Here is a 25,310-nt window from a genome sequence, read left to right as displayed (position 1 = left end):
GTAACAGGGGATTTCAGGAGAAAAAGTAGTGTATCAGAAATGTTAGAGGAACTTGGGTGGGAAACTTTAAGTAAGAGAAGGGAGAAAACTAGACTTATAGGATTATATAGACCCTATACAGGAGAAGCAGCATGGGGAGAAATCCGTGAGAGGCTTCAGTTGGAAAATAATTATATCGGCAGAACTGACCATATATATAAAATGAGAAGGAATTTTAGCAGAAGTGATTGGGGTAAATTTTCATTCATTGGGAAGGTTGCGAAGGAGTGGAACAGTTTACCAGGGGTAGTGTTTGATCCTTTTCCAAAATCTGTACAGATATTCAGGAAGAGAATAAACAGCAACAAAGAAAATTAATGAAATGGTAGAGGGCATTCGACCAGTGCAGGTTATTGTAAATAAAAAATGTGTGTGAATAAATTAATTCCATCCCCTGGTCTATGGAATTTGGACAGCTGAAGTAGGGGACTGCCTGTAGGGGTGAAGTACAGTGGAGACTTCGAGGGCCCTGGGACCGCTACGGTAGCTGTGAAGGCCCTTCAACTCTGAAAAGTGGTGGCAAAAGGGACTCTAGTTAAGACGCAGCAGGTCGTTATGCTATTTAGGTTCCAAAATGGGTAAAAAAAATTAAGTAAATAAATGCAATGTAAATTTTAATCTTATACCAATTGTGTAGTATTATTTGAAGTAATTCCACATACTGTATATGAGTTGACTATGTTTGTAAGTACAGGAGATATTATAAGTAGAATTTTGTAAACAATATAAATTTATTAAGGATGAGCTGTGTGTTTAATAGAAAAATTTATTAGCGTAAATTGTATAATATTGTATTCTAGGAAAATTTTCTTCTTCTCTTGTTAATTTAAAATTTAGTGCTTGACAATAATGTATTTTAGTGTACCATTTGCCACCGAGGTAGACACCTCGTTTGCAAATAAAGAGATTTTGATTTGATTTGATTTGATTTGATTTGAAGGCCAATTACTTCACTTTCCAATGATCCTAGTGATACTAATTACCTGAGCCTGGTCACTTCCTAATACGTGCCCCACTCACAAGCTTCCCTGAGACTGATTTATCTGATCTCTCTGATAGCAGTCCTTCCAAATGGCAACATCAGCAGCATATGTTGCAGCAATGGTGGTGACGGCGGTCATGTGATTATCTCAATTATCTCCAGCAAAGAGGAAAATGGATCGCTACTCATGACAATACAGAGATAAGTTTTAGTACGGTTCAACCTTTTCAATACAAATTATAAGTTGTATAAGATGTTATCTACAACATTTATTCAATAGTGGTACCAATATTGATATATACAAATGTCATCATCAGCGTAAATCATACAAATCACACAAATTGGGCAAGTACATGTTAATTAAAATTGCCGTGGCAGCATATAGGGATACACTTCTTCATACACTATTTTTCACCAAATAAATACATTGATTAAAAGTTTTAACATGCTTAGGTGTACCTTCAATTTTTTTATTTTTACGATCTGAAAGTGTAAAGTCTTTAGTTCTTTTTACTGTGTGTTAATTTTTTTTTGCTAGGGGCTTTACGTCGCACCGACACAGATAGGTCTTATGGCGACGATACTGTGTGTTAAGATCAAAGTGATACACTCATAGCAAATACATATTAATCTTATCGCTGATCTGTTTACATACAAATACCTAAATCATCACACGTCATTTTTCAAATGCTATTCAAATCTTTAGTGATTATTTGTCAATTCATTAAAACCACTTGTTATTCAAATGTCGTCCAAGTAAGAACAGAAATTTAGTTGATAACACATTGCTCGTGTAATGGACCTTGTGGATCTATGCGTTTGTATATATCATAAAGCACGTTGTCTTTGAAAGGCTTGCTACACTTGTTAAAATTTACACTGAGAAATTAAACTGTATAGTATAAAACGGTGATATTTAAATACGGTAATTGTTGGCCTTTCTGTTCTTCTCTTAGGGCACAATACAAGTGATCTAAAATTTCTCAGTCCAATCAGGAAGATTTAGAGAAGCCTGAAGTGAAACCAAAGCAAAAGAGGAATAAGTTTTAAAGTTTAATGGGACTGAACAAGCTAATGGTGTATGTAAATACGGTATATGTGGCTCACCTTGGACAGCGTGCCGAAATGTTTGACCTGTGAAATGAAGGTGCGGACTAACGTGCTAGCATGTGGAGTGTAGTGAGGCTGGAGAGGAGAGGGGAGGTGGTGGGAGTGGGGTGGGGAAGGAAGGCGTGGGAGGAGGGGCAGAGTTTAAGGCAGGTCTTGTAAACAGTGTGGTAGGGGTTTGTAACGTGACAGAGTATTGTTAGAGTTTGTGATTTTTAGCATTTGCAATAAATGCGAAATATGTCGAAACTTTGTCAGAGTATGTGCCTTCATCTTATATGACCAGCACGAGTGGTTTTTAGCGATTTTGAACTAGCGATAAAATGCTAAATTGGTTCAAAATGCAAAATTATGCAATTTATGCTAAATAGATGCGAAACTCTCGGTTCTATACAAAATAAACATATCTTTTAAAAAAAGATGCATTCTTAAAAATAACATATATGTTGTTATTTATTTCAGGAGAAAGATTTATTACGGCGCCCATTGCGATCGTAAGGCGGTAACATACTTTGACGGACACTTCCGTCCTGGTGCAAGGAATATTTATAAGTTCATTATCGCGGTTAGCTGGTCAGAGATATTTATTCTGTTTGTTTTGCAGCCTACCCGATTGATGTCAGATGATACCTAAGCTATTTTCTCTGTGTACATAGTAACTCTGAGCCGAAGTACGGAAAATAAAGAGCACCTCAGTTTCCCACTCGTTGTAAACAATCTTGGTGGCATCCAAGCGCAGCATGGATGAGGTTAGAACAGATCAGATGTAAGGCTTTTCAGGCGTTTGCTCTATCAACCAGCGTCTTGTCTTAAGTCTGACACTAGATTCATCAGAGTGGGATGTGTCAGACTCTACCCAATGATGCTGGGGTGTATGCAGGTGAACTTATCAGTAGCCCATTATAAGAGGCACAGTCTGATAACTGCACATCTGATCTGTTTTTTGACATGCTCTATTGGTGAAAAAAAATATCTAATTCCCTCCATGGGAACTTAGAATTTCCATTCGCAATTGCTAGGCGGCCAATAACTCCATTGTGGAGATTTACCTCCCGTATGCACACACGTTCATTCTCTTTGTGTTGACCCTTGATCATAGTCGGTTATTCTTGACATTGGTGTTGAGCAATAGTTCTGTTTTAAAGTATGGTAGCAATTTATTTTATTGTCTGGTAGCCATGGATAGAAGTGAAGTGACGATCAAACGGCATGCTGAGATTCACAAATCAGGACATTTTTATGTAAGCAATACCGATAGGCCTATATTGATGTGCCGACTTCGCAATCAAAGACTTGAAGAAAAAATGTTTTTCAGTCCTTCTTTTGCCTCGGTAGCACTGCTGTGCATTTCGGCCTCCACGAACAGTGTAGATGTAGAATATTTTTTAGCAAGTACAAGACAATTGTAACTGATAGGCGGTCTCGAATGAAGGAAGACACCGTTTAAACAATTGGCACGTTGTACTTCAATCATCATTGAAATTCCTGTTCCTTGTAGGTGTGTTTTGCTGTGATAAATAAATACGTTCAGGATAGTATTTTTCACTTGTGTTTGTAAATTTATAAAGAGACACGTGTGTGTGTGGGTTGTCTTTTTTTTAAATACTTCTTGCAGTCTTATGTTGATGTTTGTCTTATTTTCTATAGTGAATTCAAAGGTTGTGGGCTTGGATCCCTCTGGTGTCCGGTTGGCCATTTTTGTTCTGTACTTAATATCTCTTCAACACGTACTGAATGTACGTAACAAGACCTAATAGGTTGAAAGTCGGTTTTGATTAGCAAATTAAGCCTATTTTTAACCAATTTGCTACAAAACGCTAAATTTGAGAAATGTAGATGCTACAAAATGCTAAATTTGAAAATCAAAATGCTAAATCTCTGATTTTTAAATGCTATAAACCACGAACTCTATGTGTATCGCACAATATTCTACAATACACTACCATGGTATACCACTTTTGTCAATTGCAGGTAAAATTCTTGCATGAATTCTATTAAACCGGCTCCGAGTTATCTCAGAAAGGATTTTGCCTGAGTCTCAATGTGGTTTCCGAACCTCCAGAGACACAACAGATATGATCTTCTGTGCTAGAAAACTCCAGGAAAAATGCAGAGAACAACAGCAGCCTCTGTATTTATTTTTCTATGATCTGGAAAAAGACTTTGATTCAGTACCAAGATCTGGTATGTGGAAAGTATTGAGACATTTTTGGATGTCCGGAACATTATGTAGAACTGGTTCAAGCTCTTCATGATGGCATGTCTGGACAGGTTCTTCATTCCCAATCACTCGTGGATTGAAACAAGGCTATGTGCTTACTCCTACACTCTTTGCACTCTACATGGCTGCCATGCTGCATGAATCATCTACAAACAATTTAGGCATGGAGATTAAATTTCATTTTGATGGAGGCCCTTTAAATCTGGCAAGACTTTGCTCACAAAAACGCTACTCTGGTTATCCGGGTGACAGAACTGCAGTATGCTGAAAACACCGCATCTCAAGCTCTAACACCTGCAGAAATACAACAGTCAGTCAACTGCTTTAAAACTGCATGTGATCACTTTGGTCTTGCCATTAATGTGAAAAAAACAAAGGTACTTGCACAACCTGCCCCAGGATTAACACTTCCTGAGTTCAGTATTTCCAACTTAGACACAACACTGCAACAGGCTGATCACTTTTCATATCTTGGAATCATCTTGTCTAAACGGTGTACCTGTGAACAAGATGTTGATAAAAGAATTCGGGCTGCTCATGCAGCATTCGGACAGTTAATGCACAGAGTCTTCATGAATAACGACCTAAAACTGCATACCAAACTCATGGTGTACAAAGCTGTTGTCATTTCCACGTTGCTGTACGATTGTGAAACTTCGACACTCTATCGCCGTGATATTGAAAAACTTGAGCGCTTCCACCAACAGAAAATGAGATTCATCTTGAATATTAAGTGGGAGGACTATGTGACCAACACGGCAGTTCTCGACAAAGCGCAGCTAAATAACACTTAGGCAACAATCATCGTTCGTCAACTGACATGGTTAGGCCATGTTCACCGCATGGGTGATACCAGGCTTTCCTGCCAAATTCTTTATGGTGAACTTTGCTCCGGTAGCAGACCTCATGGAGCCCCTCTTAAGCATTTTAATGACCAGCTGAAACAGACATGGGAAGAATGTGCTGTGGACTGCTCACTGTGGCGGAACACTACATCCACCGCTGTCAACTTGTTTGAAAGAGAATGCCACAGACATCAAGAGACCAAGCGACAAGCAAGAAAACTCCGTCAATTACAAACCCCCCTCCCCTCCTCCATACATTTAACATAAGAAACTTCAACTTGATTTACCCGTATTGAACTGAGATTACAAATATTTATAAAATCTTACAGATTCCACCTTTTTCAATACAAAATACCTTTTTCAATACAAATTACGGCACCGAAACTAGTACTGCAATTAAAGATATGTTGTAAAACATCTGACAACATTGTTTTTGTATTGAAAAAGGTGGAACCTGTAAGATTTTATAAATATTTGTAAGGCTCCCCCATCCATTCAGTGTGATTTGGATGGGCGTATGTTTTATGCCAGGATTGGTCTGTTCGGTCATCATAAACACATCCATAAACTGAGCTGAACTGGTCAATGTATGCAGGAAGAAGTTATATATACTCGGATCGAGTTACAGCCAACAATGATCGCACAGAATATTGAAAATCTATTTGGAAGATCAACACACCTAAAGACTTTAATTAAAAAAATAAAGAGTATGTTGGTTTTTTCTGAGATTTCATTCAGGTTCGAATTGGAGTTGAAGAACTGATCCAAGTGAATGAAGCAACTTTCTGTAACGTCGGGAACGGGGCCTTTGTTTACTTTCATGAGAACCTCTAAATCCTGCTTTATGTTGCTGAAGCTATGTTTTGAATCTTGGATATGCTGTCCGACTGCCAAATATCTATTATATTTTATAGGATTTACATGCTCCATATATCTGATTTTGAAGCTCCTCTCGGTCTGCCCGACATACGAAGACTCACAGTTATTACACTGGAATCTGTAGACACCCCACTTAAGATAAATTTCAGTTTTATTTACTGAGCTAGTAAATCTCAAACCAGGCAATCTGGTATTGCTAAAGGAGGATAATCTACCACCTCTTTCCTAGAATTTAGGTGTCATCGCTGACATGTTTCCCAGAGAAGATGTACGAGTGGTCAATATTCGTACTAAAACAGGAACAATAAAACGTCCCATCAGTAAAGCTGTGTTACTTCCCTTTGATCAGTGATAAGACAGATACAAAAATCATGCTTTGTACTTGTGTGTAAATATCTTGTTGCTGTATGATATTCATTGTATGTTCAATTTTTGTCTTTGTTTTTAAATATCGTCGTATGTGTTTGTTAACTATATCCAATCAAGGTGGGGAGTAATGTATAAGTTTTAAAGATGAATGTAATTTGCTGTATTCAGGTTGGGAATATATATGCTGCACGAAGACAATGGACAGAAAACAAATGGCTACTTCCCATCCAGATGCTCCAATGTATGGTGTAAATAAAATCATTATTAATACGGTTTACAGTCCGTTAACTACCAGAGACTTAAACATTACCTATGATAGGACTGAAACTACTTTGGATGTTCAATTCTGCAGTCTTCAAATGGTAGATTATAAAATACCACCATATTCTTTGGTTATTCTAAGGTTGGTTCATTTAAGAAAAGGCTAGGAAAACAACAGATAGGGAATCTGCCAACTGAACGACTGCCCTAAATGCAGATCAGTACTGACTGATGATTCGTCTACTTCAAGTCACAGCCACCATAAGTGTACCGGAGGTACACCCATCCCATACATTTAAATCAAGTGCCTTGAAAAATGCTGTCTGATATATGAAGTTTGCAACAACTAACACAAGAAGTTTGGACATTTCACAAAAGATGTCTCTACTATAAACTTATGTTGTGCCCTCTGGTGTGAAGATAAACTATTAAAATTCTAGATAAATTTTGTATGTAAAGGTTTCCTAAACTGGAATTTTTTTTTTTTTTTCATGTTTAAAAGTTTACAACACTTCTACCTCTTCCTACCAACTTAGGATGTTGGCCAATGAAAAATTTTGTACATTTATTTTTCTACCAATCAAAATTTTCTGGTATTTATTTGATTATCCAATAAGAATTGGGGGTGTGTCGGGCCTTAGCCCAGAGTTTTCCGGAACTTTCTCCTCTACTATAAAAGCTGGCACCTTTTGGGACCAAGTTGTCTCAGTGATCGCTCCAGTTCAGGGTGTGTTTATAAAGGAGGCGGGGGCACCTCGTCATTTTTGGGAGGTCTACCAGCTCAAGGTAATGGCAGATTCAGTATAACGATATGATAGTCTTTGAAAACTAGCTTGAGGGGAAAGTTTCCAGTCTTAGTAATGTAACTTTTCTTTTCTCCAGTGTAAATTTCAAACTTTAAATGTAAATTTCAAACTAGTCGAAAGAACTTAACCGAAATCCAGGAGTAGGGAGTGAGGTACCCTCTTGAATTCCCTTTCAATTGGCTTTTGAGGTGACTATGATTTTGTAACATTTTCTATGTTGCAATTTCCGTAACTTAAATATCCTCTCCATCTAGTCACCCCAGTAGTACAGGTTTAGCCTCTGTAACGTCGGGCTACAAGCCCAACTAGGATTTTATGCATTTAATATAAATTTCTAGGAGTGCAAGAGATTGTCTCCTTTCCATTTTGGTTTTTGGGCCAGCAAGTTAACCTTTTTGTTTTTACTAAAGGCCTTGTAGAATGGATTTTTGCTACCCCTGTTATAATCAATGTCATTCCTTATAATGTTAAAGATACCAGCAATTATGACAGTGAAATTTTGTGAAATGTAGGTTGTGCCTTTGATAGGCCTGAAAAGTGTGATTTTTCGGAAATAGATTCCTAAGTGTAAAATTGTACAGCAAAGACGTTCTTCCTATTAATGTAAAGGTATTAATCTAAAGGTTCAATAATGGTACCTTTGGTAAGCTGGAATAACAATGTTTGGAGATTAGCCTCCTAGATAATTTTGTGGACCAAAGGTGCTCTTGTAAGAGATATTATTGAATGGAGCAGTGGTCGCTCTTGTCACATTGGCAGGGCAGGAGCTTCAAGCTTGTATTGTTAATTAATGTTGTTTAATTGTTCTAAGAATTCATAATATTACTTCTCCAGATCATTGTGGTACCTGAGATTTTGTTATTTGCTGAATTGTTTTTGTTAAAATTTAACATTTGAAAAGAGAAAAGAAAAAAAGGAGAGAGAAATAAAACTGCCACTTTTAATGTTTTAAATCAATCTTTCAATTTTCCTATATCCACCCATTCATGCCCGCACCTTCTTTCACCTCTGTAAACCACGGTATCCCTGTAATAATAAGAACTATAAATCTTAAACGTGTTGTTGTGAGAATGGACAGTGGCTTATACAATTTTGGAAATCTCCTTCATTTTTTGTGGGAAAAACAAAACCTTACTTGAAAGGGAGGTGGTAGTGTCGACTAAGTTTTCATCCATTATTAACTATAGTATCAACAGAAAGTTGTATTCACCTCCGATTGCTTCCAACATCAATTCTATACCTGATCTGGAACAGGCAAGTGTTCACTTGAGTTCTGAATTAATCTACATTGAATCAGTGCAATCATTGTTCATAATGAGTAAAATTATTACTTTATGCTAATGAGTTTTTAAAAAAAGGAGGAATTATGAAGAAGACGAAACATGAAAACTGTAAAATAGAAAATTAGCACGGAAAATAACTGTGGTAAAGAGGGTCATGAAACAATGACCGAAGACTAAATGTTGGACACTTTAGCAAGAATTTACTTCTGTGAGAGAAATGAGTTGCAGGAGATGAGGAGGGTATATAGTATCGGAGGGCGTGTTAGAAGTTAATAGCATCTTCATGGTGAGAACTGGTGTTGAGAGAGAGAGAGAGAGAGAGAGAGACACACACACACACCCCCACACCCACACACACACACACACACACACACACACACACACACACACACACACACACAAAACTATATGTTAAATCTTGTCGTGGCAGCCATGTTTGGCAGCTTTTAGTTGTCTATATAAAAGAGACTATCCACAAAGCATGAAATAAATCTACAAAGCTTTATATATCTACGAGAAGATAAAGCTAATATGCTAAGGATTGTCATGTTGTCACAAAATGCATAAAAGTTTTGATTACAAAAATATACACTCTGTTAAAAAAGTGTAATTCCTGAGTTCAAAATAATCATTTTAAAACTTTTATTCAGAGGTACACAAAACTGAAATGTGTCGCAAACAAACTGAGATATACAGATTGACAATAATGTATCTGTAAAGCACAAACAAACGTTTCATCACTCTGAGAAGTATATTTTTGAAAATATTAGGAAAAATGTATTGACATGCAATCATTACTTTAATTCACCATGTTGCTCACTACACCTTCATACTTTTGGCTCGGCATCACTTTCACTTTCCTATATCTGATGCAAAGAAATAGCTGATATACATTCCTAATCCAACTCAGAATCTGCTGGTTCATTCTCAGTATCCTCAAAGTCAGATCCATCAATTTCTCCTTCCAACACATTTCACACTACTTCATTCTTACTACTGGGTACTTACCTGACAAAATTCATTAAAACTCAGCCATGGAGGCCCAATAGAGATTCGGTTAACTCTGCCATCTAGTAGGCCTAGAGTAAAACGGAATGTTGGATCTGACAAGCAGACAGCCAAATGGCATCAAATTAAAATGTCTGCACACGGTAATTGAGGCCATACGATTATTATAATTGTTATTAATATTATGACTAATTTTACATAATAAAGAAGCCATATTTAGACACACACACACACTACTAAAAAATGTATATAATCAATCAAATAACTATATATACAGAAGGAAAAAAGTTGCACCAAATAGAAAACTATGAAATAAAATGAAATAGAATAGCAAAACAGAGTCCATGAAGGTTTGTTTACAAACACTAAATCAATGGTGCTCAAACAGATTGTCGGAAAACTGCACTCATTTATTGTCGTGAAATTGCGCCCAAAGAAATTGTAGGTAGAAATGAAACTGAACTCGCGGCTGCTGTGGACAGCATGAATGACCAACAGTAGACTGTCATGATATCTGTTGAAGAATTGATGAAATTACATGAAGAAATGCAAACATGTCGAATATTTGAGAGTGCCAATACAGGAGGGACCAAATGTTGAATATACAACAGTTGACAGTTCTAGGGTTAAAGATATTTTGGGCTATAAAGTTTCATGTAGAAGGGTACAATCTGTTTGTCCTGGTTATCACTTCACAAGAATATACTCACTATCATCATTTTCTCCTCTCATGATCTGCATACATCCATTCTGATAGCAGATAGCCAAGACGGGGCAATCCTGTTCGACATAGCCATATCGGCCATCATACCAGTGAAGTCCAACAACCTGTATGGGACCTGGCATCTCTGGAAGGCATTGGATCAGTAGCTTCATCTGGAACATACTGAGCTCATTAAGGAAAAATGTAAGGTTAACTGGTGGTGGTTGTGGTGATTTTTGTTTTAAAAGTAGCAATCACCTTCTCAGAACAAATTAAGTGGAAACAAAAATGAAAATAAAACTATTTATTCAAGGAGGAAATTTGAAAAATATTTTTAAAATACAACAAAAATTAATTTATTACACTGAAATGGACACAACACCAACAGAAAACCTGAAATTTAAATGCACTTGACTAATCCACTCCCACACCGAATGAATGATGAGATCAGCAGTATTCTCATCATCAGCTGATATGAGTTTGAGTGCTTCCTGTAGATAGAGTTTCCTGCTTAGGCCAGAGAGATCAGCACATTCTGTGTGGATTTTCTAATCATGACTGGAAAGCCTGCAAACCACCAAATAAACACCTTCTAACAGGTGGACTCTATAATTGTAAACAAAGAAGTTATTATTTTAAAAATATATCCAAGGATAGATATTGCTCTCCAGTTAGTGATGAGAATAACACATTTAATGTAAACAGTACAGTAGGTTACACTGCTGTTAATTATAACTGCAACATTACAAAAACCAAGAGCAATTACAGTTACACAGTAAACAGATCCATGTGAATTAATCTGAATTTTCCCAAGGGTTGGCAACACATTACTTATTCCTAGACTGCACAGTTTCTAAGTACTGTTTGTTCATTGATTGAATAGTAATTGCTCTGTGTGACAATACTGTTTTAGGTTAAAAGTGCATGTACTTTTGAAATACCTATCCTGAATGGATATGACTCCGAGGAAGCAGAATGTGATTGTAGCATTATTGTAGAATACTTTTATGACACATAAAGATATAGCTACTGAATTCTAAATTTTGTGCTGGTATATGCATAGTAAATTGTATTATTCAGCGGGATGAACAGACTGGCACAATTTCACACAAGAGAAAGGGAAACAGTGGCAGAAAAAAGAAATCTACGCCAAATTGACTGTTTAGGATTAAATAAGCATAACTACAAACAGGTCTCGAATGCTTGAACACTGTTGGGAATGGAAAGACCAAGAGTTGACCAAGGGAGGTTGGATAGGATAGACGAAAGTGAGGAGCCTGGCACAAGTAACTGGAAGCAATGTCAGGACTAGCTCAGGGCCCCATGGTCGGCATACCATGCTCCCAAGTTAAGATACCATGGAACCCCTTTTAGTCGCCTCTTACGACACACAGGGGATACGTGGGTGTTATTCTATTTCCTCCACTCTAAATGGGGTTGTCACATAGTTCAGTCTACAGCATTAACATAGTTTACAAGCAATGTGTTAGCTATGACCTGTTATGATCGGTAGCAGAGAATTGGCAATAATGCTTCATGCTGGTAAAATTGTGTTCATCACTTGTTCCTTCCCTGTCCAGCAATTGTGCCAAACCCTCGAGTGAACTCAACACCACCAAGTGCTTCAAGAACATGTTGACAATGTGCCCACCAGCATGAGATCAAATATTACAACTAAGACATTGTGTTGGCATGATTTTTAGTCTCTGCATGTGACACAGTTATTTGCATCAAGTGTCTTCCAAACAAATGGAGTATACAAACACGATTCAGAATAAGATTTGTTTGAAATGTACTTGCGCTCATATGAGTATTCTTCTATGAGACTCAGTTCATGTACATATAAGTTCAATGTGCTCAGGATAGGCTACATTAAGTCCAGATACCACTGCACTATGGCCGGCCGCGTGGTGTAGGGGTAGCGTGCCTGCCTTTCACCCAAAGGCCCCGGGTTCGATTCCCGGCCAGGTCAGGGATTTTCCCTCGACCTGAGGGCTGGTTTGAGGTCCACTCAGCCTACGTGATTAGAATTGAGGAGCTATCTGACGGTGAGATGGCGGCCCCGGTCTCGAAAGCCCAGAATAACGACGGAGAGGATGCGTCGTGCTGACCACACGGCACCTCGTAATCTGCAGGCCTTCGGGCTGAGCAGCGGTCGCTGGGCAGGCCAAAGCCCTTTCAAGGGCGTTAAGTGCTGTGGGGGGGGGAGGGGGGGTTGGTTTATTGCACTATGATATGACCCCGATACAAATTACAATTAACAGTTTCTTCTTTCATATAAAAATATAATAAGAATGTATTTTAGTTATTTCATAGGTTCAACAATGCACAATGATTATACATACATGTCGTTAATAATGTTATGTTTCGCAGTAGTGTCGGATGCAGTTGGGATTTGGCACGCAGGCGCAGCATGATGGGTGCATGGGTGGTCAACTATATAAATAGCAGAGCAAAAATTATAAATGATGAAAGAGCAGAGAGAGCAGCGATGCTCTCCCCATAGCATGCCAATAGCCATTGTGTGTGGAGGTGCTTGCAGAAGCATTGTGAGATATGTGAGTGATAACTTCAGGTTGTGTGGTGCAGGGGATAGCTTATTCTTTACTTTTCTGATTCTTCCATTTGCTCTCATTCATATGGATGTTACTAACTGCGTTATAGATTTTATGAAATAGGGTTGGTTTTTTTTTTTTTTTTTCACATACTGTACGTCTTGACATAGAAAACTGTTGTACTTCTTCAGGATTTCATTATTTCGATTGCTGGGAATCCTTTTAGTCAATACGGTTTTCTGGCACTGCAAATTGAATAAAGAGTATATGGTTGAAACAAGCTACAGTGCTTTAGAAATGCAAAATTTTATCCTAGAGAAAATGAACCAAAACTAACTATGGAGCAGAAAAACATATATTCTCAAGTTCTAAACAGCATCAAATCAAAGTCCTGTGAAATGTTTTCCATTGATGCCCCAGGAGGCACCAGAAAACTTTTGTATTAAATCTGATTTTGGCTACTATTTGAGACGACAACATAGCTCTTGTGGTGGAGTTCACTAGCAGAGTGGCAACTTTGCTGTCCAAGGGTCAGACAGATCTTTCCATGTACAAAATACCTACTGATCTTGACCACACCAAGAATCGTTAGTGGAGAATCTCAAATAACAGCAATACAGCAAAAGTGCTGCGAGATTGTATTCTCAATGTATGGAATGAATGCACTGTGGCAAACTCAAAAGCATAGAAGTTAACCGCATGCTACAAGACGTAAGAAACAACACAAAATTAATGGGTGGAATCATATTCCTGTTTTCTGGTGACTTCCACCAGACTCTACCCAGATCAACAGAGGCACCGAGCTATTCTGATTATTATTAGAATATTTGAATAAGAAAAACTCTTTATGTAGCTGAACTTAAAAAGAGAATTTACATCAGTGGAGTATGGAAAATATGAATTTCACAATGCAAACACCAGCCTGAGGCAATCCATCCTCTGGACTCATGTAAAAACATCCTCGCTTGCCACAAATATGAGAGTTCAACTGGGGAGGGGATTACTTGCACAAGAATACTCTGACTTACTCAAATGTTGAGGAAAAAAAAAGAGAGAGAGAGAGAGAGAGGGTATACTGACCATGGTCAACAGCGATGTCGAGCAGCCACCTTCACTGGGCATGACCCTCTCCTTGGTTAATGAGTTAATCATACAAGTGTACCCCAACAATGACTAAGTGTCAAGCAAAGCAAACTGTTGGCTTTACGGACAAGCTATCTTGCCTGTTTCCAGTTATTTGACCGGGTCAGGAATGTAATGAATGAAGCCCCCATCTAGCGGCGAGGATAGAAATTGTCCCAGCTGCTGAAGCCTGTCGCACTCCTCTGGGGCAATGATTAACGAATGACAGTTAAATTGAAAGAAGTTATATACTGGTTCAGCCTTTTCAATACATGTACAGACATGCCAACTTTCAAAAGTGAAAAATCAGGAGAAATTTGGCAGCGAATCGCGATGTATTACGACACATCACTGATGGCAGAACATGTACAAATTCATTATAATTCAATACATTAACAATTCTACTTGGACTACATATATATTTTTCATCATTTACATGTGAATATTAAATACTGGACATACCTGAACTGTAGGAACATGTGACTTCTCATCCTTGATCACATTACGACTAATTGTTGTTCAACACACCAGTAGCTGACTTAGCCCTCTTCAGAAACTCGGAACTAAATTTTTGCTCAAATCACTTGCCTTGCTGAACTGATTTCAAGGTTAAAAGTTTCTCCATTCAGACAGCAAGGATCTGAACTGTGTTTTTGTCTTTGTGACTCTGCTAACACTCCTTTCACATTCTGGATTGCTATGTGGAATTGAGAAAATAGCAAGCATCACCTTACAGAGTCTGTCATATTTAAGTACACCATCAGCTTCTTCCAATGCCCATTGAACATCAATTCTTCCTTTTGCCAGGTCTGTTTCTTCGAGCTGAAAGTTACAGAACTGGGAGTGCAGAATATCAGTTTCTTTATCCAAATGTTCCGTTTCACTAGTCAAAATGTTCGGACACTTGTTAATGAAAGGCTAGAAAATGATGCCTTACTTATAGCAGAAATATTTGCAACTTCTGCATTAATTAAAACTTCATCTTTGAATGGAAATTTGTGTACCATTCAGTCACACGATGAAGAGAAACACTTTAATAATAATAATAATAATAATAATAATAATAATAATAATAATAATAATAATAATAATAATAATAATAATAATAATAATAATAATAATAATAATAATAATAATGTTATTTGTTTTACGTCCCACTAACTACTCTTTTACGGTTTTCGGAGACGCCGAGGTGCCGGAATTTAGTCCCGCAGGAGTTCTTTTACGTGCCAGTAAATCTACCGACACGAGGCTGACGTATTTGAGCACCTTCAAATACCACCAGACTGAGCCAGGATCGAACCTGCCAAGTTGGGGCCAGAAGGCCAGCGCCTTAACCGTCTGAGCCACTCAGCCCGGCGAGAAACACTTTCTAACAGACTTAAAGAATATGCACTTTTCCTCAGACTTCAAGGTGTTCACTAAAATAACGCAGAGCTCCCTATCATCAGATCACAATCATCCGTTTGATTTTCTGGAGTATAATAATCTACATCAAGGAGAGAGGAGGATCTTTTAATAACGTGTGGTTTCAAAAACCTTGCCAATCACACTCTTCAATAATTCCTCCAAAACTGACCTCAATAAGTGGATGTGCGGCATACTTGACTGAAGAGCTACGTTTGGATTCTCAAAGATATCCATAAAACTTGAGAGAAAAAGGCAAAACGATTTATGTAAATTTGATGAAAGGAACATGAAAAGTCGTTCTTCACGTGACAATGGATGGCTCTTAGTGTCATCAGTAGTTTCATTTTTTTTTTAGTGAAACTGATGACTAGGTTTTACTTTTAACTGAGGAGTGAGGTGAAATGTTATGACAATCCTTAACCTTTTCAGACAAACAAGACACATCTGCACTTAAACTGTACTTAGGAATTTTGTAAGTCTTCAAAGTTCCCATCTGAGAATCCTTACTCACAATTTCACTCCTGAATAATGTAACCAAAGGGTCCCACTGAAGCAAAATCCTATCTAAACACCTTCTTAGTGATAACCATCAAGTAGGCACATGCATCAGAATTTTCCTGATCTCTGTGTTGGGTAAAGTCTGAAATTCTCTGAACTTTTCTTTCCTCTTTGCATTCCTTTCCAGATAATAAAATATATCAATTATACGTTCTTATATATTTACAGGCAAGCACGCCGCACCCTTCTCGGCAGCAAGATTAATTAGGTGACAAGAGCAGCCTACGATGATTATGTTACTATTTTCCCCCTTCAAACATCCTGCCACACCATTCTTTAATCCTACCATTACTGGAGCATTATCAGCACCAAGAGCTAGGCAGTTTTTAATGTAATGCAGAATTCCCAAAAAGTTGAGGGCAAAAGATTGGCAATGTTATGTCCAGTAGCATCCCCTTCTAAATTAGGCACAGAGAGTAGACAACTCTGAATTTCATTGAGTTCAAGCCTAAAAAATGTTACAACAATGGGATATATTTTCAAGTCGCTTTTATTCCTATCATCAGTAGCAACAGAAAATGCATTCACCTGCAAATGTGATACAATACTCGCCCTTTCTTCCATGCACATTTCTGTAATAATAGCCGCTGTTTTCGTTCTAGCACACCCACATCGTTTAGCGATTTCCGAATCAGGAAACATTTTGCGAAACAAAGGTCCCGCGTGATCGGCACAATTTACAGGCTGGTTATGTTCTACCATAAATGACATAAATAACGCCTCGGCATTCGCCACAGGATTTACATATTGGTTTTTACATGAAAAGTTCAGTTTCTGGTTTCTTTCTACACACTGGACACTCCCCCTATGTTTTTTTATTTGCATATGCTTGAGTATATTGCATTTCCCGCCATGTGCAACTGAAAAATCATACCTATATATAGTACAGAATGTGAACGTTGGTCCCTTTCTGGATTCGCTCAAACACGGAAACTCTCCCCTATAAGCACTTTTAAACACTGCTATCATATTTCTTTCTTGACATTTTGGCCAAAACAAATATTAAGGCACAACACAAGCACTTCTGCAGGTCTTGCCCCGGGTAGAACGGCTATGGTGTGCTACTTCTGAGGTTAGGTTACTCCAGAGAGAATGTTACTCACTTGACTCGCTTGCAAAGAGAATGACTGTTTTATAGACCAAAGAGGAGCACATGACTGACCACCGTGCCCCATACTGCCATCTGGTATCATTACTAGAACTACTATCGACCAGCCATTCTCAGCCATATATCGATAGAACGAGGAAATCCGCGGGAGTTTAAAATAATACGAAAATTACGGATATTGCTCTGAAAATCGGGAGATGGGAGGAACGATGAAAAATCGGGAGTCTCCCGCTCAAATTGGGAGACTTGGCACGTCTGCATGTAGAATTAGAAATGTAATGTTACATTACTAGTTGATTATAAGAGATACCGGTTTTGACCACTTTTCCGGCTCATCATCAGCCGATCACATAAAATATAAAAAACAAAGCACAGGAAAACAATAGGTGATGTATAAATTTTCACTATCTGTAGTTCAAGAAGCATTATATCACTTTTAGCCGTAACACTGATCGTTGAAAGTTCTTAAAATCTTGAAGAGGTCAAGGATCAATCATATAAAAGAAGGCAGATGTAAGTTCTTGGAGAGCAGTAAAACTTATGTGCTAATGGCACTGTGCTCTTAAATGTTTATGAAACTCGATGAAAAATTTTAAAAGCTCTACGATTAAGTTTGTGAACGTTGCTAGGCGTGAAATCGTATAATCCAGTGTAATATACTTGACAATAGAAATATATAATAAGGTTTATAAAATCTTGTATGTCAGATTCTTGAAGTTGACATAAAAAACATTTGTGGAAAGAAAAAATTAAAAAGCGCAATACTAGCACAATTGAGAATTGCATTTACACAGCGTGTGATTTCTTGAAGATAAGAGCTTGAAGTAGCGTAAGGTATAAATTTAAATGTTATAATGATCTGGTTGCATGGTTCCTACCCACATTTTCTACCACCAATAACCCATCCACCTGCCCCACCTTAAACTACTACTCCTTCTTTATTTCCCTATCCCATCTTTTCCTTTCTTCATTCCACTTCCCACTTGTCGTAGGTATGACATCGTAACTGGTGTAAAACCTTAAATTAGTATGTTTAATATATTTTAATTATAGTTTATTTAATGCTAAATTATCTTTTACTAAGTGTTAAACATGACTAGTATATTGTTTCTCTGTAAATATGTAGTATAAAATTGTAGAACCTCGATACGTATGGTTTAACCTCAAACGAAAGCGGAAGAAAATTCCATAATGTTCGTATGTTAGACTTATTGTACTATATTTGGTACATATGAAAGGTCCTGGAAACTTACTGTAAGGTTTTATTATCCAGATACATGTAGAGACATTACGAATGTTGTAGATGTTTCCATGAGTGTTGGTAAATATAAATGAATGTTCGAGTACCCATTCGACTAGCTGGTCGATCGATGTTTCGAGTGTGTTCCATTAGAGTGTTGATGGTATATATATCAAGCTGTCAGTCAGTGAAGTTAGTCCTTAGTTCTTACGACTCAGGCAAGTGATGAACTGGGAGTGACTGTTGGGCTCCGAGGTGGAGTCTGAGTATTGGACTCAAGTGAGTGAGGCGGTGAATTCAGGAGAGAGTATGTTATAGTGCGTGCGTCAGTGTTGTTGATATCTGTACTTGCCAGAATCGACTTCAGGATACTCGGCTAATGAGTGCTGTATATAGTGTCATTTGCTACTCTGTATAATTGTGTGTTGTGACGTACAGTGTAAATAAAGTAAATTATACAAGGAAGTGAACGTGTTCTCGGGTGATATTTATTTACGTCACATAAAATCGCATCGCAGAACGATAAATTGGCGACCGTGACAGGACACTTCAAGACTTCAGCAATGAAGATCGACCAAATGAGCTTCGTGATGTTACGGAAAGCGCTGACATCCCAAGGTTTACCGACGGCTAGAAGAAAAGCGAACTTACAAGAGATGCTGCACCAGGATTTGATAGACAATGGAGAGGACCCAGACAGTTTCGAATTTGAAGTCACCTCGGAGGAAGAAACCAACGACCAGGTATGCAGTATGTTCGCACAACTAATTGCGTTGATTCAGGCCCAGTCCGAAAAATTCCAGGCCCAGTCCGTAAAACTCAAGGGTAAAATTCAGGCCCAGTCCGAAAAACTTGAGGGTAAAATCGAGGTGGTGGTGGTGGTGATTATAGTTTTAAGAGGAAGTACAACTAGGCAACCATCCTCTATATAACACTAATCAGAGCAGAAAAATGGAAGGGGTCCGACACTTCGAAAAATAAAGCTATCGGCCAAAGGAAGACAAGGGCCACAAGGGCCTCCATACGTAATACCGTTAGGGTTGTGAAGATGGCAACTCCACGGCACGACGGGATCATTACAGCGATGGTGGAGTCCGTAGTTCAAGGCCCAGCGGAAACAGCGAGTGCGCTGTGTGAAAGTACGACAGCTGTGGAGACATGAGTGAAGCCTGCAAGCAGTGATGGCGGCTCCAGCGTCGTGCATATGGCAACTCCACGGGACGACGGGATCATTGCGGCGATGGTGGAGTCCATAGTTCTTGTTGTTGTTGTTTGTTGTTTAAAGGGGCCTAACATCGAGGTCATCGGCCAGTCCATAGTTCAAGGCCCAGCAAAAACAACGAGTGCGCTGTGTGGAAGTACGACAGCTGTGGAGACATGGGTGAAGCCTGCAAGCACTGATGGCGGCTCCGGTATCGTGAAGATGGCAACTCCACGGGACGACGGGATCATTGTGGCGACAGCAGCCGACAAACGAGGGTGCCACCTAACCAGGACACTAGTCCCGGCACAAAATCATATGCCAGTGGGAACGTTGAATTCAGCACCCCGGAAAAAGAGGACACTCAACAGGACCAAGACCACGACGTGCGAGCCTCTCCCGTGCATCACACCGGTGGACTACGAAGACGCGTACATCCTGGCAGAACACAAAGGCACGACCAAGGGGAAAGTCAGTGGAGTGTCGACTGCCACGCGAGGACCTGAGGATCATTGCTACGGAGAACAGGAATACCGTCAGCCAGACCCAGCGGATCCCCCATGGGAAGGTGGTGGCCATCGATTGAACTATCTAGCTGTGATATGAGGACTTCAACAACGCCAACAAGAAGATAGTGTGATTGAGGTAGTCTAGGTGTAATTTGAATAGTGAGGGCTAAGAGAGACCTAGAAATAGATATAAGGACACCTAGATATGATTTAAGACCTAGAATAAGGAATGTACAGGTTAGATATTGAAGGTTTTAGGGGGGATAATTGTTGTAGGTACGACATCATAACTGGTGTAAAACCTTCAATTAGTATGTTTAATATATTTTAATTATACTTTATTTAATGCTAAATTATCTTTTATTAAGTGTTAAACATGACTAGTATATGGTTTCTCTGTAAATATGTAGTATAAAATTGTAGAACCTCAAATACATATGGTTTAACCACAAAATCTAGATAGACGAAAGCAGTAGAAAATTCCATAATGTTCGTATGTTAGACTTATTGTACTATATTTGGTACATATGAAAGGTCCTGGAAACTTACTGTAAGGTTTTATTATCCAGATACATGTAGAGACATTACGAATGTTGTAGATGTTTCCATGAGTGTTGGTAAATATAAACGAATGTTCAAGTACCCATTCGACTAGCTGGTCGATCGATGTTTCGAGTGTGTTCCATTAGTGTGTTGATGGTATATATATCGAGCTGTCAGTCAGTGAAGTTAGTTCTTAGTTCTTAGAACTCAGGCAAGTGATGGACTGGGAGTGACAGTTGGGCTCTGAGGTGGAGTCTGAGTATTGGACTCAAGTGAGTGAGGCGGTGAATTCAAGAGAGAGTATGTTATAGTGCACGCGTCAGTGTTGTTGATATCTGTACTTGTCAGAATCGACTTCACGGTACTCCGCTATTGAGTGTTGTATATAGTGTCATTTGCGACTGTGTATAATTGTGTGTTGTGACGTACAGTGTAAATAAAGTAATTTATACAAGGAAGTGACGTGTTCTCAGGTGATATTTATTTACGTCAAATAAAACCGCATCACAGAACGATACGCTCTATCAATCATCTCCTAATTCAACCACTCGCTATAATAAAAAAGAAATGCTTTTACCTACTTTAGTCATTATTTATATTCTGTTCCACACCTATTTTATCTTCTATTAACATCTTTGTTTCTCTCTTTTTCTTTTCCACATTGAACTTAGTAGTTTATTATAATATTACTTACAGTTCAGATAACATTTAAATTTATACCTTATGCTACCTCAAAAACTACTTGAGCTCTTATCTTCAAGAAATCACACGCTGTGTAAATGCGATTCTCAATTGTTCTAATATTGCACTTTTTAACTTTTTATTTTCACAATTGTTTTTTATGTGAACTTCAAGAATCTGACATACGAGATTTTATAAATCTTACTACAGTAGAGTCTCGTTAAACCGAACTAATTGGGAGTGGAGTCTGTTCGGATTACGAAATTTTTCGATTAACCGGAAAATATTTACTAATAATAATAATAATAATAATAATAATAATAATAATAATAATAATAATAATAATAATAATCTATATATATAAAATAAGAGTTTCGTCTGTACATTGCTCAGAATTTGAAAATAATGCTATTTCTGTATCGGTCATGTCCATAGTAACAAGAAAATGCACTTTTTACTTTTACGTAATTTCTGTCTGTCTGTCTGCCTGTCTGTCTGTCTGTCTGTCTGTCTGTATGTATGTATGTATGTACACGCATCACGAGAAAACGGTTGAAGATAATTTAATGAAAATCGGTATGTGAAGTCGGGGGGATGAGCCTCTACAATCTAGGCTATAAATCATTTTACTCACGCTGAGTGCAATGGTAGTTTAGGGGAAAGCCTAAAATTGAATTCTCAACTATTTATGTTATTAGTGGTCGTATTTTAAAGAAAATGGGTATGCAAAGTTGGAGAATAAATTGCTATAATCTAGGCTGTCAATAATTGTATTCACGCTGAGAAAAATGGTAGTTTAGGGGAAGGCCTAAAATTTAATTCTAAAATATTGTTATTAGTAGTCCTATCTTGATGAAGATCGGTATGCAAAGTCAGGAAATAAGTCGCTATAGTCTAGGCTGTAAATTATTTTATTCACGCTGAGTGAAATGGTAGTTTAGGGCAAGGCCTAAAATGTAATTCTCAAATATTTCTTATTAGAAGTGTAGTCGATGAATGCTAGATAACTAAGGTTATATAGTATTAAATTTCCTATTATTCATGTCTTATACATTGTTACCGTACTGGCTATGATCACCAAGATATTCATGAATTTGAATTTTTATTACTAAGTCCATATCAGCGCCGAGTAACGAGAAAATGGGTAAACGGTATTTAATGAAAATCGGTATGTAAAGTCGGAGAATAAGAAACTACAGTTTACGGTATAAAATATTTTACAAATCACAGAGTCGAAAGAAAACTAAATGTGTAGGCCTACAATATAGAAAGCTCATAACACTGATCAACAATAACATTACATTGACCATTGTTTGTCGCGATGTGCTTTGTGTCTTCTGTTGCCCCTCATCTCCGGTAGATAGGATTACTGCTGCATACAGAGTAATTTTTATTTGATTTCCGTCGCACCGATATAGATAGGTTTTATGGCGACGATGGGATAGGAAAGGGCTACGAGTGACTTAGGCCTTAATTAAGGTACAGGCCCAACATTTGACTGGTGTGAAAGTGGGAAACCACGGAATACCATCTTCAGCGCTGCCAACAATGGGGTTCGAATCCACTATCTCTCGGATGCAAGCTCACAGCTGCGCACCCCTAACCACACGGTCAACTCGCCCAGTCGGACAGAGTGTAACAGCCTGCCTGAATATTGATGGGAAGTAGCTGGTGAGTTAGATAACTTTCTTCTTTAGCATGCCATTCCCCTGGTTTATAAATTTTCTGATACTACTGGTACGTAACACACTGGATCATCATAGCATTCGGGCTATTCAATCCCTACTCTGAGGTACTGATTGGAATGAACAGTGTGCATATTTAGCAGAATAATGACAGATGAGTGTTCATGGCAATCTGCGGCCTGGCCATCCTGGCTCTGGAACTTTGGACTATTAGATTGGCACCGCAATCTAACCGCAGCACTGTTTGTTAAAAGTGATAAAACGTGCGGCTTTCCATTTGATTGAGTATTTTATATGATAGCATTGCTTTTAATCGCTACATTCATACTTACGTTTTTGTAATGACCTATGTTGATTTCAGTTAGGAAAACCACAAAGTCAGTCTTTCTGAGAATCCCGTAGCGAAGCACGGGTACATCAGCGAGTTATAATAAGGCCAGCGCCTCAACCGTTTGAGGAAAATAGTTTCTACAATACAGTACAGTACATACCGTAATTTGAAATGTCCATTCTTTAGCAGTTACATTAATAAAATACTGTATAAAATTACAGTAGGGTAGTTAAGGACCCGTAGAGGAGTAAACGACTAAAACCAGGTTAAAACGTGTCTCCTAAAACTGCTAAAATATGGTAACGGGTTACACTTTTGCATTGTGCCCGGGATGCGAAGAGCTGCTTATGGTGTTTATTTAATAGTTCTCTCAGTGGTAGCGCTGCAGAACGTGAACACATGACTCACCGCAGCACGCCACAGCTGTGAAGGTCTCTGGGTGATTCTGCCTCCTCAGCTGGCTGCTGGCTTTGTCTCAGCTTACTAGCAGCGCTATACTGTGATAAATTTGATTAAGTTAAGGCTTGAAAATGGCAAGCAAACAAAAGTACAGGTCTTGTACTTTTAAAGAAAAACTTGAAGTGCTGAAACGGTTGGATAAGGGTGACAGTGCATCAAAATTATCTGTCGAGTTTGGTGTTGGAAAAGCTACGATTTCCAACTGGAAGAGAAACCATTCTAAAATCGAACAGTTTTGTACAGCATCGTCAACAGACATCCTTAAAATCCGCCAAACATCAAAAGTGTCCAAATGCGATAAACTTGATGAAGCGCTTTATGTATGGTTTTCACAGGAGAGACAAAAAGATACTCTGTTAAGTGGATCTCTTTTTCAAGAAAAGGCGCATCATTTAAATACATTATTGAATGGAGATGTTTCATTCACTGCCAGTACTGGATGGTTTGATAGATGGAAGAAAAGGCATGGAATACGTCAGTTAACAATAACAGGAGAACAGTTATCAGGTGATCATGCTGCTGCAGAATATTACATCAGGGAATTGAATGACTTGGTAGCATCAGGAAATTATTCACTGCAACAACTGTGTATTACGCCGATGAAACAGATTTGAATTTCAAGGCCCTTCCCATTAAAAGCCTTGCGTCTGCGGAGGAGTCTCGTGCACATGGGTTTAAGATGAGTAAGGAACTTGTTACTGTATTAGCGTGTAGTAATGCTGCAGGAACAAATAAATTAACCCTAATGGTTATCGGCAAATCAGCAAAACCAAGGGCATTTAAAAACTGTAACATGAACACTCTTCCAGTTTACTACAGAAATCAAAGAAAGGCACGGATGGATGCACAACTTTTCAAAGAATGGTTTGAAAAACAGTTTGCTCCCTCAATAAAAAGTTTTATGGCCGGTTTCTGGTACTCCACAGTTACCTGTGAGTTACCTAAAAGTGCTTGTGACTTTAACTGTGCTGTTAACTTTAATGAGTTTCCGGAAACTTAAATCCAGATTTATAAGCCCTGGTAATAAACAGTACAGTTATCGTCATGTTTAGTACCTCTCGTCCTCCGATAGATGTCTCTACGCAAATGTTTTAGGGTTATTTTGGTAATATCTAGTTACTTTTACTAACAGAAGTATTCTACAATGAAAAATGGTTGGCAAATACGTACAGAGTCATGTCAATCAGTCTGATTCAGCATGTAATAATCTCTCATAATATGAAAATACGTACGATCTAATGATGCAAAAATTAGGTATATATTACTTCCTCTTCTTTCTTATTGACAGTATGCAGACATCGTCTTAAATTTCACCTTGAACGTTGTCGTCAATCAGATCACTTTTCATTGATCCAGAACAGAACAAGTGTAAACGAAAATAATCACATAAATGAAAACGTGCCGC

The 25,310-nt window shown here is 38.2% G+C and overlaps 1 protein-coding gene across 1 annotated transcript in view; it reads right to left on the bottom strand.

The window, feature by feature from the left end:
* The window catches only part of Oseg4 (intraflagellar transport protein Oseg4), a 337,827-nt gene that overhangs the window by 235,027 nt on the left and 77,490 nt on the right, over nt 1-25,310 (bottom strand). Inside the window, exon 6 of the mRNA XM_067152561.2 lies at nt 10,511-10,676. Within this exon, the coding sequence (XP_067008662.1) occupies nt 10,511-10,676 (166 nt within the window). The remainder of the gene's footprint in view (nt 1-10,510; nt 10,677-25,310) is intronic.

Source organism: Anabrus simplex, chromosome 8 (genome assembly GCF_040414725.1).
Source record: "Anabrus simplex isolate iqAnaSimp1 chromosome 8, ASM4041472v1, whole genome shotgun sequence".
NCBI lineage: Eukaryota > Metazoa > Arthropoda > Insecta > Orthoptera > Tettigoniidae > Anabrus > Anabrus simplex.
This window is presented reverse-complemented; position numbering and strand designations above follow the sequence as displayed.